The sequence below is a fragment of the Macaca thibetana genome, chromosome X (genome assembly GCF_024542745.1).
Source record: "Macaca thibetana thibetana isolate TM-01 chromosome X, ASM2454274v1, whole genome shotgun sequence".
Lineage (NCBI taxonomy): Eukaryota > Metazoa > Chordata > Mammalia > Primates > Cercopithecidae > Macaca > Macaca thibetana.
The window spans coordinates 132603765-132620950 of NC_065598.1; the positions used below are offsets into that span (position 1 = coordinate 132603765).

The 17186-nt window shown below is 38.3% G+C and overlaps 1 protein-coding gene across 1 annotated transcript; it reads left to right on the plus strand.

Annotated features, from left to right (window-relative positions):
• The first annotated feature begins 5828 nt into the window (after positions 1–5828).
• LOC126945908 (zinc finger FYVE domain-containing protein 9-like) lies at positions 5829–6739 on the plus strand. The gene has a single exon (XM_050775882.1). It carries the CDS (start codon positions 5873–5875, stop codon positions 6737–6739), a length of 867 nt encoding a protein of 288 aa, XP_050631839.1. The 5' UTR covers positions 5829–5872.
• The last annotated feature ends 10447 nt before the right edge of the window (positions 6740–17186 follow it).

Here is a 17186-nt window from a genome sequence, read left to right on the forward strand (position 1 = left end):
TTTTTGATCCTTGAAATATTCTTTTGAAGAAAGGTATGTGGCTTAAGGGTTAACTGATAAATCAGACACCAAGGAACTGTACCTATGGCTACCAACTGCCAAAATAACATCAAAATGGGCAGATAAGTTGTTCTAAAATTAGGTTAACTTAGTTGTTTTCATTTTCTCCTCACATACCGTTTGCTCCAATTAAATCAGTTGATCCTCAGATACACCTTGTGCTTTTGTAACTTAGTGTCTTTCCTCATGCTGTTCTCTTTTCCTAGAATTACATATATCCAAATCCCAACCCATTCTTCCAAATTAGCTCAGATGTCACATCCTCTGTGAAGTGCCTCTGATCCCCTCACAGAAGCAGTATCTTTTGTGTCTCTCCATCTGCACCTTTCTTGCATTAGCAATCTTATAGAATTTTATTTTTATAGTTCTTGAGGCCCTCTTTCGCTTTCCACCTTGAAATTTTGTTTTTAATTCATTTATCTTACATCTTCTATTGGTCTCTAAGCTTCTTGCAGTCAAAACCTATTTTCACTCAGCTTTGGGTAGATCTCAAATACCAAGCACAGTGCTTTGAATACAAACGTCACTCAGAAACATCTATTCAGATTTGAGTGCTTACCACGTGCCGTATACTAGGCCTACAGGCTGACTAAAACAGTTTCTTCTCTCCAGGTACTCATGGGAAACAGATATATTAACAGACTTTCAATATGATCTAGTAAGTAATAAGGTAGAGTCATGAACAGAATGCATTGAAACCTGGAGAAAAGACTTGACCAAGGAGAAGGCCTAGACTGAAAGATGGGCAGTCTTGGTCAGAAAATTGAATGTATGAATCTATGACTTCAAGGTGAAGCCATTTTGGAAGGTGGCAATATCCAGGATGTGACCCTGAGAACCGTGCAGATGAAGGAATGTGAGTATAGGATGTGAAATAGCTCTTCCAACTGGACAATGGTGCCAGGAATTGAGGTAGAGAGGATGCCAGTAAGCCAGATACCAGAGTCCTCAGTGAATGAAGGAAAGTGTCCAAAAGCGAGGTAGATGATCATCCTGGGAAGGAGTAAAAGATGGCATCTGCAGATGGTGTGAACTTCATGGGCAGTGAGGCTTTTCATGAAGCTGGAGCAATGGCCTGGTAAGGGCAATGGGAAGGCAGGATGGTGCTGGTTCCCTATGCTACCTGACCCTATCCATCACAGAATTTGCTGTTTAGAGCTCAAGCAGCTTTAATTGGAGAGAGCTGCATGGTGAAGCTCATTGTCTTTGTAAAGAGCCAAGTCTTCTTCATTAGGGCAGGAAAGAGGTGTTCTGTGAAAACACAGAGGGTATAGAGGTGCTTATTTACAAGTTGAATGACCGTAGATAATGCTGATACAATGGGAGAGCTGAAAGTGGACTAGTCCACCTTTATCATTTTAAATTTGAATACTCTGAGGCCCAGTGAAAGGAAGTAACTTTTTTCCTCAGGCTTCCATAACTATGTTTAATTTCTTTTTTTCTAGCAGTTATTTTGATGCATAGATTTCTTAAACACAGATGCTTGAAACACATGAGTGGTCTATAAAGACCTCCAAGGTAGGTTGTGGGCTATTTCATAGTATAGCATTTCTAACATGATAATCCTATGAAAGCATACAAATAAGATGTTTTGACATGAAGAACCTGCATATGAAATTCAATAAACATATGTCACTGATATTTATCACAGTAGCATGTTCTTCCTATACATTTATGGATAATTTCTTTCCCCAGCTCTCCCAGCCCTAATACAATAGTGAGTCTTTTGTATGGTCCTTGAAACTTCCACCCACACCACTCTGCTAAAATAGTTCTCACTAAGGTCACCAATGACAATAAAGTCACTAAGTCTAACAAATAATTTTCAGTCCTTATCTTATTCAATCCCTCAGTAGCATTTGATACAGACAATCTTCCCTTCCTTCTTGAAGTACATTTTGCCCTTGCCTTTTATGAAACTGCAGTCCCTTTGTTTTATTTGCCCACTTTTGTATTGCTCCTTTGCAGATTTATCCTCCTTTACTTGATTATTAAGCATTGAAGTTCACAAGGGCACTGTTCTAGATATTTTTACCATCCCACTCCATACTCTTTCTCTGAATGATTTAATCTATTCCCATGGCTTACAATATCTTCATGCTCAGTGTGTCTCTGGAGCATAAATAAAGATTTATATCTCCAACCCAGGTTTCTCCCATGAACCTTAAACCCTTATGTCCAACTCAACATCTCCACTGGGATATCTCAAGGGCATCTGAAATTGAACTGGCCTAAGTGTGAACTTAGATTTCTTCTCTCAGACTTGCTCCTCCTCGTGTTTTGTATCAGAGTACCAAAACAGCTACTTACAGTTGTGTAAGCTAAGAATTTGAGTCATCCTCAATACTTTCCTTCCTCTCAACTTCCACATCAAATCCATCAACATGTCCTGTTGATTTTACCTTGAAAATACCTCTCAAATTCATCCACCTATCTCCATCTTTATTAGTAGCAACTCAGTCAAGCTATTGCAGTAGACTTTCTTTGGTAACAGCTTTACTGAGATTTAATTCAGGTATTATAAAACACAGCCATTTAAGTTGTACAATTCAATGGTTTTTAGTATAGTCATACCTCATTTTATTTGCTTCATTTCATTTTGTAGATTTTGCATTTTTTAAAATAAGTTGAAGTTTTGTGGAAATCCTGCATCAAGCAAGTCTATCAGCAATATTTTTCCTACAGCATGTGCTCACTTCATGTCTCTGTGTTACATTTTGGTAACTATCACAACAGACCAGGTGCAGTTGCTCATGCTTGTAATTCCAGCACTTTGGAAGGCTGTGGCAAGTAGATCACTTAAGGTCAGGAGTTCGGGACTAGCCTGGCCAACATGGTAAAACCCCATCTCTACTAAAAATACAAAAATTAGCCAGGCATGGTGGGAAGCACCTGTAATCCCAGCTACTTGGGAGACTGAGGCAGGAGAATCACTTGAACTCGGGAGGCGGAGGCTTCAGTGAGCTAAGATCATACCGCTGCATTCCAGCCTGGGTGACAGAGTAAGACTCCATCTCAAAAAAAGAAAAAATATTATAACAACACTTCACACTTTTTTATTATTGTTATATCTGTTATGAAGATCTGTGGTCAGTGATCTTAGATGTTACTATTTTAATTGTTTTGGTGCACCATAAAAAGTGCCCATATGGGACAACAAACTTAACCAATAAATGTTGTAGGTGTTCTGACTGCTCCACCAACTGGCCATTCTCTCCTCTCTGTCCATCTCCTCAGGGACTCCGTATTTCCTGAGACAGAACAATATTGAAATTAGCCCAATTAATGACCTTACGTCATTGCCTTGAAGTGTTCAAGTTAAAGGGAAGAGTCTCAAGTCTCTCACTTTAAGTCAAAATCTAAAAATGATTAAGCTTAGTGAGGAAGGCATGTTGAAAGCCGATATAGGCCAAAAGGAAATGCTTCTTGCATTAGCCAAATTGTGAATGCAAAGGAAAAGTTCTTGAAGGAAATTAAAAGTGCTACTCCCGTGAACGCACAAATGATAAGAAAGCAAAACAGCCTTATTGCTGATATAAAGAAAGTTTTAGTGGTCTGGATAGAAGATCAAACCAGCCACAACACTCCCTTAACCTAAAACCTAATCCAGGCCAAGGCCCTAACTCTCTTCAATTCTATGAAGTCTGAGAGAAGTGAGGAAGCTGCAGAAGAAAAGATGGAAGTTAGCAGACGTTGCTTCATGAAGTTTAAGGAAAGAAGCCATGTCCATAACATAAAAGTACAAAGTAAGCAACAAATGCTGATGTAGAAGCTGGAGCAAGTTATCCAGAAGATCTATCTAAGAAAACTGAGGAAGGTGACTACACTAAACAACAGATTTTCAATATAGATGGAACAGCCTTATATAGAAAGATGTCATCTAAGTCTTTCATAACTAGACAGTAGAAGTCAATGCCTCGTTTCAAAGCTTCAAAGGACAGGCTGACTCTTTTGTTAGAAACTAATGCAGCTGGTGACTTTAAGTTGAAGCCAATGCTCATTTACCATTTCAAAAATTCTGGAGCCCTTAAGAATCACATTAAATCAACTCTACCTGTACTGTATAAATGGAACAATAAAGCATGGATGACAGCACATTTGTTTACAGCATGGTTTACTGATTATTTTAAGTCCACTGTTGAGACCTACGGCTCAGAAAAAACAAGATTCCTTTCAAAATATTGTTGTTGTTCATTGACAATACACCCAAGAGCTCTGGTAGAGATGTACAAGAAGATGAATATTGTTTTACTGCCTGCTAACACAACATCCATTCTGTAGCCCATGGATCAAGGGGATATTTTGACTTTCAAGTCTTAAGAAATATATTTTATAAGGCTATATGTAGCTAGTATAGAGTGTGATTCCTGTGATGAATCTGGGTAAAGTAAAAGAAAAACCTCTGGTTTTCCTTATTCACCATTCTAGATACCATTAAGTAAATTTGTGATTCATGGGAGGAAGTTAAAATATTACATTAACTGGAGCTTTGAAGTAGCTGATTCTAATCACTATGGTTGACTGAGAGGGTGAAGAAGTCAGTGGACGAAGTAACTTGAGATGTGGTGGAAATAGCAAAAGAGATGTTGCTGATGCAGCCAAATTAACAATGAATGGAACTTCCTCTGCAGGAACCCTAGCTGTGTCACATGACCCAGTCAAGCCAGTAACTACCAGTCCTTTACCAGCAGAGATGGATATTCCTCTATTCTCAGGTCAGAAGTCCTGCTGGAAGTGCAGTGAGCCTTATTCCTGAAGATGGCCTTGTTCCTATTCTCATCTCCACTGGTGTAAAAGGAGACTATACTGTGGAAGAGAAACCATCACATTTATTTCAGTAATGCAGCAGTTGGAGGATGGTGGCCCTGACCCACCTGTATTTGTTTTAAATGCACATTTGTTGTCAATGCTTAAAATTGTAAATTATATGAACAGGAAGTGCTGGTGTTTTACAACCAAGGGAATGCATGCAGTGGGTCAGTCTGAGATAGTCATTCTTCTACAGTGTCTATCGGATGGAAAGTGTTTGCCAAAGGATGTCTTTAATCACTTTGTGTGACTTTATCAGGATGCTCTGGCAGGGAATATGGTGGGCAACTTGGGACACTCCTTCTTTAGTCAATGTTTCCTTGGCAGTAAAAAACATGGTGGATTCTTTTGTCTTCTTTTTTTTTGAGATGGAGTCTTGCTCTGTCACCCAGGCTGGAGTGTAGTGGTGTGATCTCGGCTCACTGCAAGGTCCGCCTCCCAGGTTCATGCCATTCTCCTGCCTCAACCTCCCGAGTAGCTGGGACTACAGGTGCCTGCCACCATGCCCGGCTAATTTTTTTTTTTTTTTGTATTTTTAGTAGAGACAGGGTTTCACTGTGTTAGCCAGGATGGTCTCGATCTCCTTACCTCGTGATCCGCCCGCCTCAGCCTCCCAAAGTGCTGGGATTACAGTCTTGAGCCACCGCACCCGGACATATGGTGGATTCTTATATGTGACATCTACCTACCAGTCATTGCAAGACCTAGTACTCCCAACCCCACCTTACTTCTTTGGGATTCTTATCCAGAAATGGCAAACTCCTAGGGCTAAAGTGTTTCCTATCCATCTGATGTTGAGACTTGGAGCTGAATATCTATTTTATCCATGCCCACTATTCAGTGTCAGATCTCAGAAGCCATTATTTGGAGAGATGGGGCATATCATCATGAATCTTCTTGCAGAGTTCAGAAATTAACAGTATACCTTGTCAGTTCAAGGTTGGTGGTTGATATGGAAGTTTAGAAAACCGGCATAAAAATTCCCAGCAACAGATAAAATGAGATGATGAAAGCCATGAACAAGTCCAATGAGCATGTCCTGGCAGGAGGTGCCTGCTTCAATGAAAAGGCAGATTCTTATCTTGTGTATGTGCAGAATGATGATGGAAATGATCAGACCCAGGCTATCAGTATTCACAATCAGCCCAGAAAAGTGACTGGTGCCAGTTTCTTTGTGTTCAGTGGCACTCTGAAATCCTCTTCTGGATACCTTGCCAAGTCCAGTATTATGGAAGACGGCGTTATGGTCCAGATCACTGCAGAGAACATGGATTCCTTGAGGCAGGCACTGCGAGAGATGAAGGACTTCAGCATCACCTGTGGGAAGGCGGACGCAGAGGATCCCCAGGAACACATCCACATCCAATGGGTGGATGATGACAAGAACGTTAGCAAGGGTGTCGTAAGTCCTATAGATGGGAAGTCCATGGAGACTATAACACATGTGAAGATATTCCATGGATCAGAATGTAAAGCAAATGGCAAAGTCATCAGATGGACAGAGGTGTTTTTCCTAGAAAATGATGACCAGCACAATTGCCTCAGTGATCCTGCAGATCACAGTAGATTGACTGAGCATGTTACCAAGGCTTTTTGCCTTGCTCTCTGTCCTCACCTGAAGCTTCTGAAGGAAGATGGAATGACCAAACTGGGACTACGTGTGACACTTGATTCAGATCAGGTCGGCTATCAAGCAGGGAGAAATGGCCAGCACCTTCCCTCGCAGTACATGAATGATCTGGACAGCGCCTTGGTGCCAGTGATCCATGGAGGGGCCTGCCAGCTCAGTGAGGGCTCTGTCGTCATGGAACTCATTGTTATTTTTAAAAGTTGCCACAGCCATCTCAACCATCAGCAACTAGCATCCTGATCAGTCAGCTGCAGTCAACATTGAGGCAACACCCTCCACCAGCAAAAAGATTATAACTCCCTGGAAGATACTGGTTTTTCTTTGCCTGGCTTATTTCACTTAGCATAATATACTTCAATTTCATCCATGTTATCACAAATGACAGGATTTCCTTATTTTGTAAGGCTTTGTGTGTGTGTGTGTGTGTGTGTGTGTGTATAAAATCTCACATTTTCTCAATCTATTCATCTGTTGACAGACATTGAGGTTAATTCCATACCTTGGCTATTGTAGATAATGCTGAAATAAGTATAAAAGTGCAGATATCCCATCAACATACTGGTTTCATTTCCTTTAGATATATGCCAAGTAGTGGAATTGCTGAATCATATTGTAGTTCTATTTTTAATTTTTTGAGAAGCCTTCATACTATTTTCCATAATGGCTCTACTAATTTACATTCCCATCAAAGTGTTCAAGGGTTCCCTTTTCTCTATATTCTCACCAATACTTATCTTTTATATTTTTAATAGAAGCCATTCTAACAGGTGTGAAGTGATATGTCACTGTGGTTTTAATTTACATTTTCCTGATGATTAGTTATGTTGAGTTTTTTATTTTTTCATATACCTGTTGGCCATTTTTATATCTTCTTTTGAGAAATGTCTATTTGGGTCCTTCGCCCTACTTCCAATTTGGTTGTTTTCTTGCTATTGAATTCTTTAAGTTTCCTATAAATTTTGGATATAAACCCCTTATCAGATACATGGTTTGCAAATTTTTCTCCCAGTTTGTAGATTGCCACTTTACTCTTTTGATTGTTTCCTTTCTGCACAGAAGCTTTTTAGTTTGACGCAATCCCATTTGTCTATTTTTGCTTTTGTTGTCTATGCTTTTTGGGTAATATAAAAAAAATGCTAAAACCAGCATCAAGAAGCTTTTTCTCTGTTTTCTTCAAGTAGTTTTATGGGTTCAGACCTTACCCTTTATGTCTTTAATTCATTTTGACTTGGTTTTTGTATGTGATGAGATATAAGGGTCCAATTTCATTCTTCTGCATGTGGATATCCAGCTTTCCCAGCACCACTTATTGAAGAGACTGTCTCTACCCCATTGTGTGTTCTTGGCACCTTTGTTGAAGATCAACTGACTGTAAATGTGAGGATTGATTTCTGAGCTATCTATTCTACTCCTTTGGTCTATTTGCCTGTTTTTATGCCAGTACTATGCTATTTTGATTATAATAGCTTTTTGGTATATTTTGGAATCAGGTAGTGTGACGCCTCTAGCTTTGCTCTTTTTATTTGCAATTGCTTTGGGTATTCGGGGTTTTTTTTGTTTGTGTGGTTTTATATGAATTTTAGGATTTTTTTTTCCTATTTCTTTGAAAAATATTATTTGAATTTTGCTGGAGATTGCATTGAATATGTAGGTTGCTTTGGGCACCAGGGACACTTTAACAGTATTAATTCTTCTGAATCACATATGTGGAATATTTGTCTTTTCTTCTATTTCTTTCATCAGTATTTTTATAGTTTTCAGTAGACAGAAATTTTACCTTGTTTCTTAAATGTATTTCTAAGTTTTTTAATGCTTTTGTAAATGGGGTTATTTTCTTATTTTTCAGGTATTTGTTGTTAATGTATGGAAACACTACTGATTTTTGTATGTTGATTTTGTATCCAGCAATTTTACCAAATTTTTAAATTTGTTCTAATCGTCTTTAAGTCTTCTGTATATAAGAGTGTATTATCTGCAAACCAAGAGAACTAAAGTTTTTGCTTTGCAATTTGGATGCCTTTTTCTTTTTTCTTTTTTTTTTTTTTTTTTTTTTTTTTTTTTTGCCTAATTGTTCTGGTGAGGACTTCCTATATTATATTGAATAGAATTAAGAGTGGGCATCCTTGTCTTGTTCCTGATCTTAGAGGAAAAGCTTTCAGCTTTTCTTTCTTCCTTCCTGCCTTTCTTTCTTTCTCTTTCTTTCTTTCTTTCTTTCTTTCTTTCTTTCTTTCTTTCTTTCTTTCTTTCTTTCTTTCTTTCTTTTCTTTCTTTCTTTCTTTCTTTCTTCTTCTTCTTTCTCTTCTTCTTCCCCTCCTCCTCTTCCTTCTCCTCCTCCTTCTTCTTCTTCTTTTCTCTTCTCCCTCCCCTCCCTCCCTCCCTTCCTTCCTTCCTTTCTTTCCTTCTTTCTTTTTTTGATGGAGTGTTGCTCTTGTTGCCAAGGCTGGAGTGCAATGGCATGGTCTTGGCTCACTGGAACCTCTGTCTCCTGAGTTCAAGTGATTCTCTTGCCTAGCCTTTCAAGTAGCTGGGATTACAGGCATGTACCATCATGCCCGGCTAATTTTGTATTTTTAGTAGAGATGGGGTTTCACCATGTTTGCCAGGCTGGTCTCAAACTCCTGACCTCAGGTGATCCACCCGCCTTGGCCTCCAAAAGTGCTGGAATTACAGGCGTGAGCCACTGCGCCCGGCCGCTTTCAGCTTTTCATGGTTAAGTATGATGTTAGCTGTGAAGACTAAAATCTGTAAGATATCATTGAAGTCTCTTAATAGCATTCTGCATTAATTAATTAATTACACACCTAAATGTAAAGTTTCAACTTTGACAAGTGGTACAACAAAATACCGTCACACGTGGACCATATATGTGGTGGTGGTTTCATAAGATGATAATGAAGCTGAAAAATTCCTGTAGTCTAGTGATAGCTTAGCTGTCATATTGTTATAGCACAATGCATTACATTTTTTTACGTTTAGAAATGTTTAGATACACAAATACCACTGTGTTACAACTGCCTACAGTATTCAGTGCAGTAACATGATGTACCGGTTCGTAGCCTAGGAGTCACACCATATACCATCTAGGTTTGCCTGAGGACACTCTGTGATATTCACACAATGACAAAAACTACCTAATGATGCATTTTTCAGAAGGTACTCCTGTCCTTAAGCGATGCATGACTGTGTATTATGAGAGTCTGAAAGTCTATAACAGATCAGTTTGACCCAGCCACAGGTCTTCTGCATGTGCTGTTTCTTTACCAGTAAAGAATGTGTTTATTTTGTTCACTACTGGATCCTCAGTTAAAACATTTATTTTTATTTATTTATTTTTTTTAGCTAGATCAAGACTCTAGATTCTAGTTTGCCTCTAAGTTTAATGCATTGTGAAGAACAAGGAAATTAACACTGGTTAGTTATAATATATTATGCAAAAGTAAACTGCTAAAAGTTAAGAGAGTCCATGTCTAACCATTGAGTCACAGGCATCTTGTAAAAGAATAAGTACTACAACCTAAGTCACAATAACAAAAGTTTGTCAAGGAAAAAATCAATTCCATATTTCATCCACATCTTAGGCACTTGGAGTCAAATGTTAAAAATAAACACGCATACCAGACTTCCAATCAAAGTATTTGGATTGGCTCTTGTTTAAGACTTGTATGGGAGGCATTCCTTTATTCTGGGACTCACTGAACCTTTCATGGTCAAACATATCTAGTAAATACACTCTACACTTTGCTTTCTAACAGTCTGACACATTTTATGATGTCTCAGATGGTCAGTTTAAGTTGCTTTTTGTAACTGCTGCTATTTACATGCACAAAAATAAAAATACAGGCCAGCCATATTTTGCCTATTATGTAACGTAGACATATTTTTGCTCTTTACGTTAAAGAGTATATATACACACACATATACATATATACACATACATATATACACACACATACACACACACCTATAAATGTATCTGAAGATATATATATATGTATATGTGTGTCTATATATATATATATATATCTCTCTCTCTGAAGACCTGTGATATGGAATGCAAGAGAGAATATTTAGAGAGCTGTAGACTGTATTAACTGAGTATAACCACAACATCTTAAAAAAGGAATATTTCCTTAGAAAACTCTGAAATCATAAAGGAAAGGATAACAACAACAACATTTACTTACTTAAGAAAATCTTTGTACAGTTTAAGCTTTCAGAAACTTGTATGCTTTTGGCTAGGCTCAGGATCATGTTTGGGAGGTTATTTTTGTTTTGTTTTCTTGGAACTTACTGGCTTTTCCTGGTTAGATCTTCTGGATATAGTTCTCAGACACTTCACAGAGAACTAGATGAACAGCCATGTTGAATATATAAGATATGAGGGAACAGATTTATCAGAACAGAGTTTCACAACAAGACAAAATATTTAAGGATCATAATACTTTACTTCATAGGTTAGTTGAACTTTTCTTTTATACATACAATTCCTAATGAGAAAATATTGTAAAATATCCTGGTGAAGAAAAAATTTTGTAAGTCAATAATTTTTTAGCAGAAAAATGGATTCCATTGCGACTCATTTTAATTTTAGTGTTTTCGACAGAATGAGGCAAGAAAGAGTAGAAAATGAACTTTTCCCTGACAATTTAAAAATAGTTGATCATGAAACTGAATTGTAATTCATTTGAAATAACTGAATATAAAACTGGATTTTAAAATTCCCGAATAACAAACATGTAACATGAAAAATCTTTAAATTTCAAGTTAGAGTACATCTGGAAACTCAACATGTAGAAGACAAATGCCTTTTTTTTTTGTCCAGAAGTTATTTACTACCTTTTGTTTTAAAGAGCAGGAGAAGTCTCTAGAGACCTTTTCATTAGCCAATCAAGAAATTTGGACTTGAAGAGTTTAATAACAAGTCATAGATCACAAAACTAGTTATTGGCAGACTTTGAATTTGAACTCATGTCTCTTCACTATCATTTTGCCTCCTTGAGACAAGATTCTATCATGGGTAAGGATAATGTGTACACAAAGACATATATTCTTAAAACACATATTCTCTATTTCTTTTATGATTTTAAAAGTAATCATTATAAAAATATTCAAACAACAGCCAGTGCAGAAAGCAGAGTGAATTTTGGCCTTCCATTCCAGTCAAAGGATAAGCATTTCACATACGTAAAAAGGAAGACAAGTCAGCTTAGTGTAGCTTAGAGCTTAAAGCTGAGAAAAGTCTAATTTTTTGAACTTATTCTTCCTTCCCATACCATAGGAAAGCATTCATTCAAAGTCTGTCATTACTGCAGGCCCAAATTTAGAAAGTTATGACTGTGATATTGCTACTCTTGAAGGAAGATATCTCACAGAGCAGTTTTGCAAAATGTTGTGAAATTGAGTGCTATGGAAACAGGACAGCACCCGATTCCCCTTTGGAACACATGAGGTAATCATTTGAATTATACCTTTGCAAAGGCATGTTAGAATGCATAGATCGCTGTTTGAAACGGTGATTAACATGACCCTTTTGGGGAGATTGGATCTGCTTGTCAGCTGCGTGGAAACACAACAGGCTGTAAAAGAGGGTTTATTATCAACTAATATAACTGAAAAGGCATGGTACATGCAAAAAGAGGAAGATAGATTTTGTTCTCTCTTGGTGTGTCTCAGATATTTATTAATCGAGATGGTATTTGCAGTGGCAAATCCCATTTCCCCTTTCACATTCCCTCTGGCTGGCATATGATGATAGCATTAGAGCTGATGCCACTTGGCTGATCATGCATTGCTGATCACCATTCAAGGCAACCAGAAGAGACAAAAGAAAAAGCCTTATCAGTCCCCAGAGTACTAATGTGAGGAGAAAATTGCTCATTTGAAATGTTTTAAAATTTCATTTCATTTCTAAACAGTAACAAACTGTATTACTCTCTTTTATTTTTATATGTTGTCAGATGGGATGCAGGCCATTATTTATGAACCACTTGCAAAGCTGCTCCTCCCATCTCTCCACCTCCCCTCCCACTGCTAGCTTCCAGTTCCCATCCTAAGTACCACACTATCTTATTTAGTATTCTTCCCTTTGTTCTACTCTATGCTTCTAGTTTAAATATGATAGAATTATGTGAGATTAATCACATTTGTAACATCAGGTGCCACAAAAAAAGAGAAAAGAAACAAAAATCCTATTTATAAATAGCTTTTGCATTCTGTGGGTTCCTCATGGTTTTACTAAACACTTTATTGCTTCATGTTTAGAATTCACTTGACTTCATTTAGAATTCATTGCTTTATATAATAAGGTGCTATATAAAAGATGCAATTAGACATTTTTCCCATTACTAGTTTCACTGTTTAAAGAGAGATAAAACACGTGGAAGGATGTGAGTCAGGACAGACTCTGGACCCACTTCCTCATTGATTGGAGTTTCTGATTAAGAATCATAAAAGTGGCTGGCACGGTGGCTCATGCCTGTAATCCCAGCACTTTGGGAGGCCGAGGCGGGCAGATCACAAGGTCAGGAGATCGAGACCATCCTGGCTAACACGGTGAAACCCCATCTCTACTAAAAATACAAAGTATTAGCTGGGAGTGGTGGCGGGCTCCTGTAGTCCCAGCTACTTGGGAGGCTGAGGCAGGAGAATGGCGTGAACCCGGGAGGCGGAGCCTGCAGTGAGCCGAGACTGCATCACTGCACTCTAGACTGGGTGACAGAGCGAGACTCCGTTTCAAAAAAAAAAAAAAAAAAAAAAAAAAAACGAAATCATAAAAGTACTACGTCTTAAGAAAGTCCTGGAAAGGTCTCTAATTGCTGTGAGGGCTCAATAAGTTCATGAGAAAATGAGAAAATCTCTAGTGTACAGTTTCAGCTTGGGTACTTTGCTTATTTTTATGCAATAATTACATCATAGACTCATTTTAACTATTATTGAATTAAGTCAAGATAAGAAGGAAATCTAAATATGAAACTGGGACTCAGAAAATACCACCTGTTCTTCTAGGCAATGGAGCAGAGCAGTAAACAAAATGGACAACAATCTCTTTGCTCTCACAGAGTTAGCATTCTTGTGAAAAAATACTAATTGGATGGACTTTATCATATACATATAAGCAGGAGGCTGATGTTATTATATCTGCTTTTGCAATGAGAAAACATGCGAGGTCAGTTTGTGCATAGTCCTCTAAAGACATTTAGTCCATCACTATCACGAGGACTCGACAGCTAACGTAAATGATTTGGAATAAGCGTTTTTATGAGACCCATACATCATGTAACATAATTCAGTTGCAAAAGATGTGGGAGGCGTCAGTCAATGACAAGTGGTATACATTTATGCCAGTTTTATTTTCTCCTATAGGTTTGGTCCAAGTGACTGCTCATGAACATACGGGATCTGGCTAAAGAATTGTTATTTTCTGTATACGTTCAGTATCAAAGTACACAATTTGAAGTTTTTTTCTAAATCTTTTTACTTCTGCCTTACACAGTCCTGAGGAAAGAATGGTGTCTTTCTTGGATGTCTATCCACCTGACGAGACATGGTGCAATGGAAAGAATACAGTCTTAATACAAGGCTGGGCGCGGTGGCTCATGCCCGTAATCCTAGCACTCTGGGAAGCTTAGGAGGGTGGATCACCAGAGGTCAGGAGTTCGAGACCAGCCTGGCCAATGTGGTGAAATCCCATCTCTATTAAAAATACAAAATTAGCCAGGCGTGGTGGCTCGCACCTGTAATCCCAACTACTTGGGAGGCTGAGGTGGGAGAATCACTTGAACCCAAGAGGCACAGGTTTCAGTGAGCCGAGATCCTGCCACTGCACTCCAGCCTGGGTGACAGAGTGAGACTCCATTAAAAAAAATCAAAAGATGAAAGTTACAGCCCTGGTGTTTTTCACAAACTATCTAAGTAAACTTGGACTATTTCTCCTATCTGGACCTCAATTTCTGCACCTATACAATGAAGGGCTTGGCAGATTGTCCTTAATAGCCGTTTCCACTAATATATTTCATGATTCTATGACTTGATGAGTAAGGGTCATATAGAAGATCCTTCCTTGATCACAAATATAAAGTTTAATTTCTCACTTCAAATCATATTTTTTTCTTGGAATTGATTTAACCACTTTCTTCAAAGCCAAAAAGACATATAGGCAATTTAGAAGAGCTATTTCATTTGATTGTCAAAATTTCAAGTAAAATAAAACAATTTTAAAAAATAACAAATCGATAGTATTTTATTTTATTTTATTATGTTCCAGAGTACATGCATAGGACGTGCAGGTTTATTACATAGGTAAACGTGTACCATGGTGGTTTGCTGCACCTATCAACCCATCACCTGGGTATTAAGCCCTGCATGCATTAGCTATTTGTCCTGATGTGATGCTCTCCCTCCCTCCACCCCTCTGAGAGGCACCAGTGTGTTGTTCCCCTCCCTGTGTCCGTGTGTTCTCAATGTTCAGCTCCCATTTATGAATGAGAACATGCAGTGTTTGAGACCGGCCTGGCCAACATGACAAAACCGCATCTCTACTAAAAATACAAAAAATTTGCTGTGCGTGAATGGTGCATGCCTGTAGTCCCAGCTACTCAGGAGGCTGAGGCAGGAGAATCGCTTGAACCTGGGGGGCAGAGGTTGCAGTGAGCCAAGATCACACCATTGCACCCCATCCTGGGTGCACGACTCTGTCTCAAAAAAACAAAACAAAACAAAACAAAACAAAAAAACAAGAGAGAAAGAAAAGAAACTATCATCAGAGCAAACAGTCAACCTATAGCATGGGAGAAAATTTTTACAATCTACCCATCTGACAAAGGTCTAATATCCAGAATCTATAAGCAACTTAAACTCGTCTGACAAAGGTCTAATATCCAGAATCTTCAAGGAACTTAAAGAAATTTACAAGAAAAAAACAAACAATCCCATCGAAAAGTGGGCAAAGGACATGAACAGACAGTTCGCAAAAGAAGACATTTATGTGGCCAACAAACATATGAAAAAGGCTCAATATCACTTATTAGAGAAATGCAAATCAAAACAACGATAAGATACCATCTCACGTCAGTCAGAATGGCGATTATTAAAAAGTCAAATAAAGAATTTCATGTATAAGGTGGGAGTTCATTTCTAATCACTCTTCCACTCTTACATATGTTTGCAAACTTTACCATAGAAGACTTTTTTTGAATTTAGTGGAAAGGAGTCAATGATGCACTGTATCGAAAATGGTTATCTATTTGCTTTCACATCAAACTATTTTGGGAAGATTAATAATGAATAATAATCACCTGTTCATGGCACTTTGACCTCATTCACAGTATATCACTTATTGAGTGACGTCAATGTCTGCAGCAATGTGCTAAACTCCTCACAAACCTCAAGTCACTTATAGCACTGAGATTTAGATATTATTGTGCCTATATTTGCAAATGAGTAAACTGAGAAACAAATAAGTAAGTTGATAAAGGTGACATATACAGTAAGTGGCAGAGCCTGGATTCAAGCCTAGGCCTCTCTGAGTGCAAATGTCTAGTGCTTTTATGTATATACTATACTACCTCATTTGATACCCACACCAATCATGTAAGATAGGTGAGGCATTATAAACCTCACTTTATTGATGAGAAAACAAAATCTAAGGGTTTATGTGACTGACTTACTTTGAAACACAATGCTAGTAAGTAGTGGAGCAGGGACTGGAGCCTGATGACCAATATCTAAACAAGTATAAGATTATATTAAGCAAAGGCCAGGCACAGTGGCTCACGCCTGTAATCCCAGCACTTTGGGAGGCCGAGGCAGGTGGATCACTAGGTCAGGAGTTCAAGACCAGCCTGGTCAAGATGGTGAAACCCAGTCTCTACTAAAAGCACAAAAAAAAAAAAAATTGCTGGGCATGGTAGCACGTGCCTGTAATCCCAGCTACTTTGGAGGCTGAGGCAGGAGAATCACTTGAACCTGGGCAGCAGAGGTTGTAGTGAGCTGAGATCGCGTCACTGCACTCCAGCCTAGGCGACAGTGTGAGCTTCCGTCTCAAAAAAAAAAAAAAAAAAAAAAAAAAAAAAAAAGATTATATTAAGCCAACATTTGCGAGACCAATTTAAGTATTCTGCCTATTCATGATATCAGTCATGTGACCATTTTAGGTTTTGGAGCAGTAGTTACGAAAAAATAGATTTAGGCTTAAACGTAATTGATAGAAGACATAAAAACAATGTGTGTTATAACCATTCTATCAACCAAGAAGTTTTCATGGAACATCTACTTTATGCACAGCATTCTCCCACAATCCATGTGAGCATAGAAAAATACATAACAGGCCAGGTGCAGTGGCTCACACCTATAATCCCAGCACTTTGGGAGGCTGAGGTGGGAGGATTGCTTGAGGCCAGGAGTTCAACTCCAGCCTGTGCAACAAAGAGAGACCCCCCCCGTGCTCCAATAATAATAATAATAATAACAACAATAATAACTGGGTGTGGTGGTGCGTGCCTGTAGTCCCAGCTACTGAGGTGGGAAGATCAACTGAGCTCAGGAATTCAAGGCTGCTGTGAGCCATTATTGCACCTCTGCACTCCAGCCTGGACAACGAAGTGACTCCTTCTCTCAAAAAAAAAAAAAAAAAAAAAGATATAACACAGTACCTATCTTCAAAGAGTTGGGAAGACAGAACTAAATGAAA